The 16519-nt window shown below is 33.6% G+C and overlaps 1 protein-coding gene across 1 annotated transcript; it reads left to right on the top strand.

The window, feature by feature from the left end:
• The first annotated feature begins 756 nt into the window (after nucleotides 1-756).
• On the top strand, nucleotides 757-3536 carry LOC138126380 (zinc finger BED domain-containing protein 4-like). Its single transcript, XM_069042158.1, has 4 exons — nucleotides 757-1013; nucleotides 1078-1274; nucleotides 1364-1522; nucleotides 1586-3536. Exons 2-4 carry the CDS (start codon nucleotides 1094-1096, stop codon nucleotides 3322-3324), a joined length of 2079 nt encoding a protein of 692 aa, XP_068898259.1. The 5' UTR covers nucleotides 757-1013; nucleotides 1078-1093; the 3' UTR covers nucleotides 3325-3536.
• Nucleotides 3537-16519: the final 12983 nt, after the last annotated feature.

Here is a 16519-nt window from a genome sequence, read left to right as displayed (position 1 = left end):
TACTTCATGTCCTAGGAGTAGAAATGTGGGATGCCATTGAAAACGAAATGCATTGTGCGGCTCCAGAATTGACGCAGATCGCGGCAAACTGTATGCAGATCTAATTACACCACAGTCCCGGGTGAAAAGTGTATGATTTCTACATAATTGCTCCTGATGAAAAGTATCTGGCTACAAAGGTACTGATGTGAAAACCAATGATTCATTTATTTTGAGAATTCGATTGTAAAATAATAAAGTTAATAAACTTATGAAATTATATCATGTTTTAATTTTAGACCGTCAAAAACTAGTCAAAACTAATATTAACCTTCTTGACAATTAATAATAATAATAATGCTTTGGTTTCAGCGGATAAAGGTTACACACCTTTAAATTTAAGTGATAATATAATTTCAGATATTGTTGAGCCAAATATACCTGACACTATAGCAAATATAAAACAAAAGTCTTTACGTGGGAGATATTTTAAAGAGCTAGAACAGCCAGAAATTAATATTCAAGCTTCTCATGCATGGCTTAAAAAATCAAATATTCATCCTGAGACTGAGAGTTCTATATTTGCAATACAAGATCGTGTTATAAATACAAGAAATTATAAAAAACACATATGCGGTTTACAATCGATCATTGATAAATATAAGATTTGCGGAACTGAAGGGGAGGGAAACCATTGAACACATCATTTCTTCTTGCACCGTTTTGGCTCAAAGCGAATATAAAAAACGTCATGATATATTCGCAAAAATTATTAGAGCTGGGCCGATACCGATACTCAGTATCGGTTATCGGCCGATACTGCAGGCCTTCAGATACGTGCCGATACCAAAAAACTTTCAGATACTTTTATCTGAAAAATATCTGAATTTAATTGAGCAAGCGGCAAGCCGGAAAGCGCCCACGCTGGTTTTCCAAGAAAACTGGCTAGACAATAACTTGTTGACGTGTTACACTTACAGTGGCGTTTTCAGTGGTGTTTGGAATCTGGATGCATGCTGGTTGATCTTAATTTTGTAAGTTGTGACTTGGGTCTAGGTGCTAATTAGTCTTTATACTTTATTACTTATTACTTATTAGTATTACAAGTTTGAAAATGTCGCACGTGTGGAAGCACTTTACAAAAACAATCGACAAGAACAAGAGTAACACAGTAAAGTGCAACTATTGTGGAAATCAGTATTCGAGAGGAGGTAATAACAGTCGTAATTTTAATACTTCCAATTTGACGAAACATTTAAAGCGATGCTCCAAATATAACACAGAAACATCAGCAGGTAGGATAGCCTATTAAACATTATTAATTTGAATGATTAAGTTGATTTTACCTGACCTGGCAGTTATTATTAGTTATTATTTATTTTAGCTATCAAAAAAACCTTAAATAGTGCCCAAACTTCTCAATCTCAAACTTTACATTCTAAATTTGATGCTCACAATGCAGAACTAGAAGAAGTAAACCCACACGATGCTGACGACGCCCAAATGGAAGATGGCCCAACTACCAATTTGTTTGTGCCTGAAGGTAACAATTTTTATTGATAGTGAGATGTTATATTTTTTTATTTTGCCTTTTGTTTTGATTCAGAATCAGATCATGATGATAATATGTCTTTATTATCGTTGCCGTCTGTTGCTAGTACAAGTTCTGTTACTCTCACTACTGAGAGCAGGGATACAACTGTCATGCAACCTACTTTGCAAACATTCCTAAACAGAACAAAAAAATTTGACATTAATAATCCAAAGGCACAAGCTATCCATAATGCCATTACTAGGATGATTTGTACAGAATCACTTCCCTTCAACTTTGTCGAATCCGATGGCTTTAAACATTTAATTAACAAATTATGTCCTAAGTACCAAATACCAAATCGCAAATATTTTTCCGATAAGGTTGTACCCAAATTGTATCGACGAGCTAAAGAAAAACTTCGGGAACATCTGAATACTGTAACCGCATTTGGTTTTGCCGTCACCACAGACATTTGGACAGCTAAAGGCAATCACGACTATATTAGCGTAACCGCACATTTCATTGACAATACTTTTAAAAAAAATCATGTCGTGTTGGATGTAATTGGCTTTGAAGGAGCAACACACAATGCGGTTTCAATAGCCGAGAATCTAAGAGAAGCTTTCAGAGAATGGGGTATAGAACAACGGGTGAAAATTGTACTTTCCGATAACGCCGCTAACATGAAAGCCGCGATGAGACAGTTACACTTAGAAAATATAGGTTGTACCGTACACACCTTGCAACTGATTGTGAATTCTGGATGCCTTAATAATTTTGGGTCTATTAAAATTATGCTGCATTCAGCAAGAGCAATAGTAACACACTTTAAACATTCTGTTTCTTCAATGAAATCCCTTCATTCTGCACAAAAAACGTTAGGAATGAAGCAGAAGACTTTGCTACAAGATGAACCAACAAGATGGGACTCCACTTATATAATGTTGGAGAGATTATGGGATCAGAAAAGCGCTATTTCTATGGTTTCATCATCTGCTAATTTCAAAAATATGAGTAGGGCTGAGTGGTCACTAGCAGAAAATGTACTAAAAATTCTAAAGCATTTTTATGAGGCAACTAAAAGTTTTAGCAAACATAGTTCGGGTCTGTCTGATGTATGGGCTTTAATAGAATCACTAAAAACCATAATGAAAGATTATTTGACTGAAGATGATGCTGATTCAGATGTTACAGCGGCAACGAAGGAAATTTCATCCCAAATCTCTAAGAGGTTTGGCGAAATAAAAAACAACGAAACATATATTCTAGCCACTGCTTTAGACCCACGCTACAAAGCGCAACTATTTTCAGATGAAACAAAAGACGAGCTTAAAGATTTGTTGAAGGAGAATTACCCTTTGCGTTATGCTAATGATCATGAAAGATCACCACAACAGTATCAAGAGTTTGATACTCTTGATAAAACCGAGGAAGCGGGCACAATTACATTATTTTCTGTTACCAAAAAATTACTTCTTTCTAAAAACAAATCAGACGAACATTCAACCGGTACAACTAGCAAAAATAAAAATATTGATCGCGATATTGAAAATGAAATCTCCGTATATTTACATGAGAGGACAGAACCATTGGAGTCAGATCCAGTGGAATTCTGGAAAAAGGAAATAAGGTTCCCTCATTTAAAGAAACTAGCAGCATATTACCTAGCTATTCCAGCTGGTTCCGTATTTTCAGAACAAATATTTTCGGAAACCGGCTGTATTGTAACGAGTAAGAGGACGAGTTTGACTGCAGAACATGTGAAACAATTGATTTTCCTTAAAAAGAATTGGATGATCTTGGAAAAATAGGCAAAGGATTTTAAATTTTTCGCAAAATATTGAAGGAGAATTATCCTTTGCGTTATGCTGATTTAAATTTAACTAATTTATTTTATTTTTCATTATTGTGCCTACCTTTAATATTCCTACACCCATAATTTAGAAATGTGTTTTTGTTTTAATCTTCATTCTTCATTTGTCTAATAAAATAAAATTAAATATATTAATTTATTTATCCATAATCCATTTTTCTGTTTCATTTACCACTCAATCTAGTTCAAGGATAATGGTTTTTACATGATATTTACATTGTGATGTAAAAACAAGGTGAAATAAAATTTCAGATGCATTTATCTGAAGTATCGGTATCTGAAAGCTAGTATCGGAGTATCGGTATCGGTATCTGAAATTCCGGTATCGGCCCAGCTCTAAAAATTATACACATGAATTTAGCAGTTAAATTCAATTTATTAAAGGATACACAACCACATTACATTTATAAACCAGAAAGTTGTTTAGAAAATGACAATTACAAATTATATTTTGATCGCACAGTTTTAACTGACATTCACATTCAGTATAACAGACCAGACATTATTATTTTAAATAAACAACAAAAGCAAGCATATCTTTTAGATATAGCTGTTCCAAATTCACACAATATAACACAGACATATAATACAAAAATTAATAAATATTTAGAACTCTCCGTTGCTATGAGAAATCTTTGGTGTTTAGAAAAAATTTCGATTTTACCATTTATAATTTCAGCAACAGGAATAGTACCGCAATCTCTTTTTAAAAATTGAAAAATTTTGGACTTAGAGAACACATTGGTGGTTGAAATTCAAAAAGGTATATTATTATACTCATGTCACATCGTGAGGAAATTCCTTAACATTGACACAGAACATAAAACACAAAAAAGTCAAAATGTGGAGGCGAGACGCCGGTAATTATGTTGATAAGCACTGCACTATTACTTGATAGTATTATCATTGCCATCTAGAACTCCAGGCCTTAAGCCAGACAGCGTGTGACGTCACGAGGAAGGCCAAACGTCAAAATTTGACATTTGTTTGCATTTTCAGAAAGTATCAAATACGGTGTTTTAATCATTCTTATGGAAAATTGTGAGATAAGCAAAAGCTTGGTGGCAAGTATATATAATAGTTTCAGTTGATACCAGGGTATTTACTGTTGATCGAACGTCGCAAGAGACGTTGAAACCTGGGAAGTATTTTTATACCCTATCAACATTTTCGTGATTACAAGTCGTTGTAAGGGCAATTTAGTTGAAACTATATTTGCTACACATATAATTAAGATGTATGAAGCATTTGTTGTGATTTGGTGTTATTTAAATGATTCACAAAGTAAAAATTACGCAAAAACAATAAATACACAAACTTAACCTCACTTGCAAATGACAATTTTCGCGTCATTAATGGCATTTTACTCCACGAGGCAGTAATTGTAAAGTCTAAACACATCGTTCTACTAAAAAAAAGAGTGCTAACCAAAAATTTTACTGTTTTTATTAAATTCTGGAGGTTTAATGCGTTTTTCGATGAAGCCTTTACTGTGACGTCACGATCAAAAACAATTGCTGCCTTAAGGCTTTGTGTTCTAGATGGCAATGGTATTATCCGTAATAGTGTATGTACTCCGGCAAAATTGCCGTGCCGCCGGGTGGAGGTGGGATATGCGGCGTTGGTCAGTTGGGCCAGGCGCCAGGTACAGGGATTAATTTATCGTTCAGTTGGGCGGATCATTAGTTAGGGGTAGGATTATAGCATTATTTGTAATCTTCTCTTCGTATGTTTATGTTCTCGACAACACAAAACAAAATACTTTATTAGAAGTGTTGCTGTATTGCTATAGGAATAAATATTTAAAATCAAAGATACAACATAAGAAAAATGCAGGGTGTCGTGCGCTAACTCTCTTTCGCTCTTATCTATCTTTAACAGTTACCCATATTTGCGGCCATTTTTCCATAAGCAACCGTATTCCATCGTGCAGAGAAAAAAATAGCTTTAATTTGATATATAATTTATGAGGATACCTTATGAAGGTATAAATTAAACAGAGAGGTACATGTTTACACCCGGTTGTGGCCAAGTGAGAAATGGCAACCCAAACTTTTCAATTTCTTTACACATCTCTCTTTGAAATGACTTATAATTTATGTAAAAGACAAGTGAACGAAACTGTTTGGGAAAAAATTATTTAATTTAATTTTAATTAAAAAATACTTGCGGCCATATTTTGATAGGCAACCCTGCAGAAACATATTTCTCTATTCATAACTATCTATAAAAATTTTGTTTTGACTAAAAAACAGATGAACGTAGAAATCATGCAGTAGGATCTTAGACTATCAGATGTGGTCAAATTTAAGAGCATTATCTCTCTGGCCCAAATGCACGGTCAACTTAATCCTCCCCCTGCCCTCCCGTTTACCTGCGTCGTACTTTTTGGCCCAACTGACATACGTTCGGAATATGCCTATATAACCCCAGCTATAATGTAATATATAAAAAATACAAGGTAAAATAGAAAAAAATTATTCCAGTTACATTACTGAATCATTTATAAATTATAATACACTTTAGCCTTTAGAGTCTTTAACTACCAGGTCCTAAGTTGTACTGAAAGTGCTTATTCACAATGGACATAAGCTTGACATAAGGCATAACAAATTCATGAATGATACATGCCGTGGATATACTATTAATTTTTACGTAACTTATGAGAAGTGACCTCAGTGAACATTATTGTTGTGTACAAAAAGGCATGAAGAATCATATTCGAGTTATATGGACACATACAGGGTCTCCCAGAACTGGCGGACCAAAATAATACGGTGAATTCATCATCTTTTGGGAATAATAGGAAAAATGTTCAAAAAAATCTATCTTACGAGTATATAGTGATTAGGAAAGAAGCAATTTAAACTGACCAATCCTGTTGTTGATATTAAGTTACCTATTAATTAGTTTTCCTGCTTTATTTGTAACTATGGATACATTTCAAATGATGCATATGCATTTTTGGGTATCCGCATTGTTTGTGCAATGACGGACGTTTTTAGGTTATAGTATTTTTCAGGTTATAGTATTTCTGCTAGGATGTTCCCTATTGGGAAAACGAACTGCGTACTCCTGAGGAGCAACTGTGGCACTCTCATCACACTGTCCATATACTCGTAAGACAAGCATATCAAAATATTATGAAGCGGTAAACATTACGCGTTTTTAATGACTTGTCAGAATTGTCAGAAATAATTTATTATGACATAATATTCAATTATAATGTCTTTGCAACAATCAAATTTGTTTCGATAGTTACCAATATAATTTTTTAAGGTAATTTTATATCTACACGCGATTGGTCAATTAAAAACGTTCTTATTTTAAAATCCAATGAGGATGTTTTTTTTTTTTATATTTTTCCTATTATTGCCAGAAGATAATGATTTCACCGTGTTATTTTGGTCCGCCAGTTCTGGGAGACCCTGTATATTATTTTTCCAATTGCCCAAATTTACAAATTATTCTTAGGTATCTCTTATGTATTTCTTATGTCTTATGTCCATTGTGAATAAGCACTTATAAATTAAGTATTATCCTTAAGTAAACTAGGCAAAAATGAATAGGGAATTTTTCCATTTTTGAATTTTTTATAAATACAGTTTAAAATTTGTAATGAAACGTGTTAAAAATATAAATATATACACATTAAATGTAATGTTTCAAGTACCTGTAAGATTTTAAATTTATCTAGTGTTTAAGAATACGTGGGAGGATTGGGGCAATTATTTTGCTTTCCAAGAAAAATTGTGGCATTCCCTATTCATTTTTGGCTAGTTTATTATAAAAATAAAAGAATTAAATATCACTTAATAAATTTGTAAAAAATGAATATCCTAAAAATTTCCCCATTTTTGTAAATTAAAAAATTATGAAATGAATATCAATTTTATTTATCTATTTATATCATTATTAAACAATTTTTTCAAAAAAGTTCCCTAGTACCAGTTATGATTTATTAAGTTTATAATAACCGTACTGATTTTATGAATAAAATCTGTCGATGATCTGCCTGCCTTTGTAGTTTTGCAATCATTAAGTTTTTTAATATTACAATGAATTGTATTTCCAAATAATATTTACGAAATGATAATATAATTTACCATAAATGTATTTGAAATTCTGAAGGCGTTGCGCATGAATATGCGATTCGGCTTCCAAATAGAAGACATCCGAATGAAAATGTTTTTAAGACTAATAAATCATGCAAGAAACAGTCACTTTAGTTCCTTCGTATAAAAGTGTAGCTGGTTGCCCACGTACGGCACGAACCCCCTCAAATGAACATGCTGAGATTAATGCTACTGAAGAAGAATCAACCAATTCCCTACAAAAAGCATGAATATTGTGTATCAAAAAACTCAATACAGAGAATTTTGAGTAACAACAGACTTCACGTCTGTCACTATAGGTGTATACAAAATGTTATACTGCAAAATTATCAGGACCAGGATTTTACAATAAGAACAAATGGATGGAAACAGACTAAAGGTATCGGGTGTTTTTTAAAATTTCACCTCAAAGTAGGCATTGAAGAGTCGACTGTGAACGCACTACTCGTGTAAAAACGTAACTATTTTGAGGTGAAATTTAAAAAAACACCCGATACATATTATGCTTTTCTGAAGAGTAATGTTACGTCTTGTACCTGGACCTTGTTGCAGGTTGGGTTCTCTCTCCCACTGTTCATTTCTAATTATAAGTAGTAAGTTTACCATGTTCACCAGCAGTTGTGCATTATAACTTGTTACAGCTGATTAGCCTGTTACAGTCACTTCAGTTGTCCTTTTAATTGACTAAACTACGGTTTTAGAAATTTCCAAAAACAAAACAGAATTCATTGTGACATTATACATTAAGAAACTTAATAATGGCAACAATGCGAAGATGACTGACGATTAAAATGCATTCACGTTGTTTTGGTATAATGGGAGGCCATGGAAGCTTTGCATTTAATTTGGTAATAAAGCTGTCTGTTGAATTAGATTATGTTTTTTCTAGGTTTGAGGTTATAAATAGCGTCAATGTCTAGTGCATTGTTGTAAGTTTTACTAGTTTGCAATATGTATAAAAACACACATCGCAGGAAGTACAGCAACATGTTATATTCATTTTGATAGGTCTGCATGTCAGGCAATCTAGTGACGGAAATCAAACAGTGTGTCCAACATAAAAAAAAATCAATCAAAAATTTAGTCCGGTTATCGTGATTTCTTTTTCAGAGCCTGTCTAAATCTAATAAATCACAACTAACGAACTAACCTCACACAAGCCAATTATTTTTTAAAACTTTAATAGCGTCCAGGTTGAAATCGAGTATAGTCTCGACATAAAAAATCCGCTATTACAAGCTCTTTCGATGATTTAGGAAGAGTCGAAATATTTATACATATTTATTAATTTATTTGTAGGTAGGTATTATGTGTATGTGTATATCTGCAAATGTATCATTTTATATTTTTAATTTTTTTATATGGATATTTGTTAAGTTACCTACCAACCATATAATAACCATTCATGGCAGAAAGTAGGTGTGTGTATTTGATTTTGCCCCCTCCGGTGCACAAACCGTGTTAACACATCAATGAAAGCCGACTTAAATTAATAAAGATCGTAACGAAGCTGGTTCTTTTGTTAAACACAGCATCCGTAGGGAGTTGCAGCTCTGGTAATGTTGATCAGGGAATGATAGAGATTGATTGGGGTGGAAATGGTAAAATAATTACCCGGGCACACGCACCATGTTTGCAGCTAACCAAAAATGGATTAATGCATTTTTAATATGACTTGTGCAAACATTTTCTTTATTATGTTGCCGGATGTGTTTGCATAGTTTTGGTTTTTTTTGTGTTTGTGTACCGTAAAAGGGGCAATGTACAGTTTGTTTTTTATTTATGGCGTTGATTGTGCTTTTTAAAAATGCTGCCGGCTAGATTTAACTGATGGTGGGCTTGGTTTTTGCATTTTTTCTATTATTCAACAGCTTCAACAATTACGGCGACTTCATTTACAAATTTGAAACGCTTTTCAAATATGCAGTGCTTAATGAGGAAGGTTACGTTTTGTTATTTTTCAAAATGATGAGGTTGGGTTAATCATGCGGAAAAATACAAGTACATATCTGAAAGCGAGTCACTTTGAAAAGTTTCCTTGAATATTATTTAAACATCTCCCGTCTCTTCGCTTAATTTAACATAGAGTGAGTTGACAAGGCAGAGGCGCTTGAAGTCAAACAATAATAAAAATCTCGCCTGCCCTTATTAAAAGAATAAAGGAATAATGAAGTGCTGAAACAGTCATATAAAACTTTTCTTATTTCGCGCCGGAAATAAAATTTTAACACCCGGAGAGAGACACACACAATTTGTTCAAACTTAAAAACAACCCGAATTATAATTAGTTTTGCATGGGGGGGCGTTTTTGTTTTCTCAGCTGACATATTTATATTTTATTCGAACCAACGCCAACACTTTTATCCCTTAATCTTAACTAAGAACAAAGCAATAAGGACAATAAAAGCTCTAATTTTGATGGTCGTCAACTTTTCACTTCTCGACTATTTACGTTTGCAGGACCGAAAATACTCCTGGAAACCAACAAGCAAAAACCGATCCAAGTTGAAAAAAATATTCTATCGATTAGTTGCTTTGGTGTCCATACTCCCCTTAAAGGGTAATTATTATTTATATGATAAAAATTTCAAGGTCTCGTTAGGTTGAGAGAACAAAGTCCCGTCTCCACAATAGTTATTCCCTGAACCGCTCCAAACTGTCGCATGATTTCACCATGGTTACCGGAACAATGGTGTTTATTTGTCCTGCGAGACCGCTAACAACGTGGCGGAGAGGCCGATAAGGAAGAGATGATATTGTACACAGAATAACATAGCGACTGGTCCTCCTCCTTCCACAGTTGCCGTCCCCCTCAACCCGATTAGCTTTTGTTTAAGGCTTTTGTTTCGGGTTTTTATTCGGCTGCCGGCGCTATTAAGTGGTCGACTCGTCTTTTTCATCCCGATCATTGTCATCATTATTGGTTTCATTCACCGACAGACACAAAATTTCTAATGGTCGAACTTATTCGTCATATGACCAAACCATTAAGTGCAACTTGAAGAGACATTCATATAACATGTATCTGGGACAACTGATTTCTCCCCATCCAGAAGTAGGTATATAAAAATTAATATTTAAAAAACAGTAACACATAATTGACCAGAATTTTCTTCAAATCTAAACCACTTGATACGTCAAACTAAGATTAAAAGAAAAGATTTTGCTGTAGTGTAAGGATTAAGGTTATTGTACATAATATGTATGTATAGGTATACATACTGGATGTAGAATTGTTTTACGAGACAGCATTTTACATGGAAAAATAAGGAGTTTCATTATTTACTCTCCTAATAATTTTACGGCAAAATAGTTAAGATAAAAGTTATTTCAGTTTTAGTTTTTTTTTTAACAGCTTGTAGTACTGAAAGAAAGGCAAGAAAGAGTTAACACAAAAATACGAGTACTAAAAAGTAAGTCTGGGGATCGTATTCGAATTATTCGAATAGCTGACTAAGCGCCGGTTTCACCAACGCCCGTTACATTTAACTGTAGGTTAAAATATACGAAAACATTGTTGTAACAATAGGTAACTACGGTAACGAAGCATTTTAACCTACAATTAACCTTAACTGCCGTTGGTGAAACCGGCCCTACGTAAAATTCGAATAAGTGTAAATTCTAATATTCGAATAACTATTCGAATAATCATTCGAATATTCGAATAAAGTATGTAAATTCAGGACGGATTGGGTATTTCATGGTCAAATAATGTTATTTTTTGGCTATGTGAGTCTTAAAATAGTGAGATGCAGGGAACCAACATAATGGGAATTTAGCGTAGTAAATTCAGAAAGGATTCGGTATTTTAAGGTCAAATAATTTTATTTTTTAGCTATAATATGTGATTATCACTTGTAAATCGTGACATGCAGGGAACCAACATAATGCGAATTTACCAATGCTCAATACAACGTGAACGATGTATAACTATTCGAATAATTATTCGAATATCCGAATAATATTCAAGTGTCTATTCGAATACCAAAATCCAAGAAAGTCCTAACCTTACTAAAAAGTACGGTGCGATCAATTAAAAAATAAATCGAGTCGGCGTGTTACCTATGGCAACCCATGCTATAGCATAGGCTCCAAAGCAAACTCGATTTATTTTTAAAATGATCGCTCGGTAGTACTAGCCATGAAATTTGATTTCTAAAATTATTTGTCAGATGGTTTCACTATTACTTAATTTTATTTTAATTTGGTTTCAAATGAACAGGACAAATTAAAAGGTATCTTTCATTAAATGGTATTATGGAGGATCTTCTTTACGAAACATCCAAGCAACACTTGGCGCAAGTTTCCCAGAGCGACCAATTCCAGCCATAGAAACAATTCGAAGAATTGTAGAGAAGTTTGAAAATGAAGGTATGCAGGTACCGTTAACCGTGTATGTAAGTGCAGAAGGCCTAAAATGAATAGGAATAAGGCTACTGAAAAAGCTGCTAATGTTCAGCTAGCCGTCGAAGAGAATAAAAATGTATCTTTGCGACAAATAGGAAAATATTTTGGAATTCATCTTACCACAGCACAAAATTTTTTAAAGAATCAAAGGCCACAATTTCAATTTCAAATATGCTAGATATCAAAAAAAATTTGAGGAAGATAAAGAAAAAAGAATGGAGTTTTGCGAACTAATGATGGAAAACGCAAATAATGATAGAATGTCGCGAATATTATTCAGTGTTGAATGAACATATTCATTACATGGCATACGCAAAACGATCGGTAGTGAAGTACTGAAAATCAACACTTGGTTTTGCAGACATAGTCATTATCGAAATACGAGTAGTGTGAATGTGGGGTCTTAGGTCATCGTATACATACTTGAACCCTTTTTCATCCCACATCGATTGTCTGGCGCGGATTATTTAAACTTGCTGTAAGAATTTGTAGGACCAGCTACATATTTATGAAATTAGAGAAAATCAAGAAATATGGTTTCAACCTGATGGTTGTCCACGCGAGAGGTTAGAAACTTTCTGCATAACACGTTTTCAAACCAGTGGTAAAAATCATTGGCCACCACGCTCGTCCGATTTGGCACCAAGCGACTTCTTTTTCTGGGGACACGTACATACGCAGCCACCCAAAAGTGCACGATTTTTTTTCACATTAATAATGTTACATAGGTATTATATTTCTTCGAGACTAACTTTAGAAAAATGCATTCATCACAAACACCACTGGACAGGTCCCGTTTTAATCTAGGGAAAAACTGAGAACTCTGCGCCAGCTATCGTGTACTTTTGAGTGGCCGCGTGGATACATGATCTTTGATTATTTGTATGTGGGCGGGAAATCTTACAACAATGTTGAGGATTTAAAGGCACCTATAACTGAGGAATGCCAAAGAATAAATTGTTGTCAGTTGGCTGGAGTCAGAAGAAACTTTTACCCTCGATTGTTTGAACGTTTAATTTAACTTCATAAATTTAAGTATGTATTAAAATAAAATACATACATACATTTATTTCTTGTCATTTATTTCAGAACCACAAAAAAAAGAAGAAAAAAACTAAGACCGAAATTAAACAGGAATTTTAATTCTCTCTTCTAACTTTCCTCTTAACTATTTTTCCGTAAAATTGTTAAGAGAGCAAATAATTGAAATTCTTTATTTTTACATGTAAAATGCTGTCTCGTAAACAATTATATACCCTGTATGTATTATGTATGTATGTATATCTTTTTTTATTTGTAAATAAATATCATATACAGTGTGTCCCCAGATACGTGAAACAACTCTTGTAAAAGATAAAAAAATCGATTTAAATTTTCATTTTTTGGGGTTTAGCCCTGCTTGGTTAAAGACTAATTTTTAACATAATTTTAGTTTTGAAAAGTCAAGTTTGCCTTGGAAATGTTCAAAAAACCTATTTTTTGTAGAGTAAAGTGCCTTGTATGTGGTAAATACGACAAAAAGTTATTAAGAAAAGTTGTTTAGAATCAACATCTAGGCCCCTAGATAAAATTTCAAAATCATCGGTCAACTATGATTTTTCATTTTTTTACATTTAATCTAAGGTTCTAATTTACTTTTATTTAATTATAACTTATTAGTGTTAAATCAGTAACTTGTAGTAATAATCTAAGTGTGATTTTTTTTTACTCATAATAAGAGAACTGTTAAAAATAAAATTCTTTGATTTGTGAAATAATTCTTAATAACTTTTTGTCATATTTGTCACATAAAAGGCACTTTACTCTACAGGAAAATAGGTTTTTTTAAAAATTTCCAAGGCATACTTGATTTTTCAAAACTAAAATTATATTAGAAATTAGTCTTTAACCAAGCAGGGCTGAATCCCAGAAAATGAAAATTTAAATCGAGAATTTTTTATCTTTTACAAGAGTCGTTTCACCTATCCGGAGACACACTGTATAAGCTTAATTTTTGAGTGATGAATCATTAATAGTAAGTATATTATTCAACGAGCGGGTAATGATGGTTATCTCATTGATCCGAGTGAGTAATAGCCATTACCCGCGAGTAGAATAGCATACCTTTTCTACTATGTACTATGAAGTGAAATTGACAAATAAGTTTGACCTTAGAAACGGACATTTTACAATTACTATTTTACATACTTGATACCATTGCATTAAAATTTGCGATTGGACTTCATAAACTATTTACTATGAGTTTTGAAATTATAATTCAACGGAGCGTGGGTGATTAATAATTACAGTATTATACAATAGGAGTAGAATAAAAGTATTGTGTCACGATCACAGTTGATCATTATGATATTATTGTCACTTATCAGATAAAAAATTTGTAAGACGATGTTTCTGAAAATTATTTTTTCTATTTTGCACCTTTAACAGTCAGTATAACACTCAAACGGGTTAAGAAAAGGAGTTCTTTTCGATACCGGTTTCGGGAACATTTACTTAAATTTTTAATGGTGGCAGTGACTCAGTGAGTTGTTGCTAGGTGACCACTGCACTTCACGACACTTTAAATTCAAAACTTGCAATTGTTCGTCTAGTTACCAGTGTTACCAACCCTTTATTTATGCCAAATTAATTTTCCTAGCATTATGTTTTGAACTTTTTTTTTAATTTAAAATTTAAAATAAGGGCAAGATAGAAAAAATATTGTATTACACTCGTTTTATAAGCCATTTTATCGCACTTGTTTGCTTTACAGCTTATAGCACTCCTCGCTGCGCTCGTCGTGCTCTAAAAAACGCGTTGTTTTGAACTTTTTTTAAATTTCAGGGGCAAAATAGAAAAAATATTGTATTATACTCGTTTTGTAAGCCATTTTGTCGCACAAAAAACGCGTGCGACAAAATGGTGTCTTATAAAACTCGTATAATAAATTACTATTACAGTATTATCTTTAAAATTGATTATAATTAGTTATTCATTAATAACTCATGCATGATTCATGCATCATTATGCATTAATGATTTGTTGTCTTTTTTATGAAGAGTTAAAGAATTAGAATCACACACTCAAAAATAATAAATAGGTAGTATTGTAACTAATTGTTCTTACGTAGCTTGTCGGCATTTCACCAAACTCGTATTTTTATTCTTCTTTAAGCAAAACCCCATGGGATATGTTATTCAATCTTTTTGTTAAACGTAAAAAAGTATCACATTAAGAGTACCTAGTGATTTATCTCATTTATGAATATTGTTTGTAATGTTTTATAATTTTAAATTTACCCACACTAAATAAAATTTTTACGTACCAAGAATCATAATATTGTTCTATCAAATCGTTTACTTAGGTATATCCCACATATCAGTATGGTTTAACTATTCAGAGTCGGTGATTGAAAACAATAGCATCTTTAAGGAGAAGTTGATAAAAAAAGACGCTAGGGATGGATCTGGGGGGTCTTTAGCAACCGTCTTCCTCGTCATTACCCCATCCTCGTCCCACTCGGGGCACCATATCGATCAGACGCAGAGTTTATCCTAATAGGATTTCCTAGTAGTTGATTACCATTTCAATAGAGGGATTTGTCATTTTCAATTAAAGTTGAGTCCTGCATCTCACAGTTAGTCCTGCGAATGGGGCTTTTAGCGACTATACCAAAGGTCCTGCTCTCGTCTTCCGACGTGTTGACTAAATCGCCAAATGAACTCGGTCGTATGTCGAAACGGGTGATTTGTTTAAACTAAAATAGAGGCGGCGTTAAATTGAGCGCTTAATTAAAGGCGCTGATACACGTTATTTTTTGCATGTTTGTGGGTATTTCGAAAATTATTTTAAGAGCGCGCGGACGATCAAAGCCGTGTCTGTTTCGAACCGAATATTCGTCACACATGTGTACAGCATTTAAAACGCGTTAGTTCCACGCAACCCAGACCGCACAACGTCGAAAATATACATCACACACGCACTCACACAGTCGCAAATTAACCGCCCCGCGCGACATTCAATTGTTTAAACAATGGCGGGCTTGTGGAGCGTCATGTGTTTTGCTTTAGTTCCGCTAGAGGAATGCGGCTTCAAAGAGCGTCGCCACGGTCGCAACCAAACACATAATCTTTCTGAAATAACCCTAATGAATAGGTGCTTTATTTAAATGTTTCCTGTCCTGAAAATAACATATTTCAGGACTTAATTAGTGCCCGCCTCTGGTCTTTGATGGTGTCAAGATTATTTCGTTATTGTTGTTGAACATTAAAAACGCTTTCTCGCGCCGTTAGGACGCTTCCCACAATCACGGCGTCCCCCAAATGCACGCACACCGCACCCTTCACCACTTGACCACTCAATTAATATAACTACATTTATCGCTGATTATCTTTACTCATTTATTAAATGCATTCATCAAAACAATGCAATTAATCCAGACTCTAATTTCTTATTGTGGTTTTCTAAATAGTTTGGATACCATTTTCACCATATCTACCCTGAAAATAGGCGTTCAGGTGAGCTGGAGTTCCACATGGTCACGCCTTAGAACTGGTATAATTTCTAAGTAAAATTCCGCTTGTACGCTGATCACATTTTTATCTATAACTATAATTCTTACGGAATTTCGTA

Source organism: Tenebrio molitor, chromosome 3 (genome assembly GCF_963966145.1).
Source record: "Tenebrio molitor chromosome 3, icTenMoli1.1, whole genome shotgun sequence".
NCBI classification, from domain to species: Eukaryota; Metazoa; Arthropoda; class Insecta; order Coleoptera; family Tenebrionidae; genus Tenebrio; species Tenebrio molitor.
This window is presented reverse-complemented; position numbering and strand designations above follow the sequence as displayed.

What these genes read in the sequence shown, in the direction of transcription:
- LOC138126380 (XM_069042158.1), top strand. Translation starts at nt 1,094, where the DNA reads ATGTCGCACGTGTGGAAGCACTTTACAAAAACAATCGACAAGAACAAG. An exon ending in TAACACAGAAACATCAGCAG is followed by an intron (nt 1,275 to 1,363) that starts GTAGGATAGCCT and finishes TATTTATTTTAG; the next exon opens with CTATCAAAAAAACCTTAAAT. An exon ending in CAATTTGTTTGTGCCTGAAG is followed by an intron (nt 1,523 to 1,585) that starts GTAACAATTTTT and finishes GTTTTGATTCAG; the next exon opens with AATCAGATCATGATGATAAT.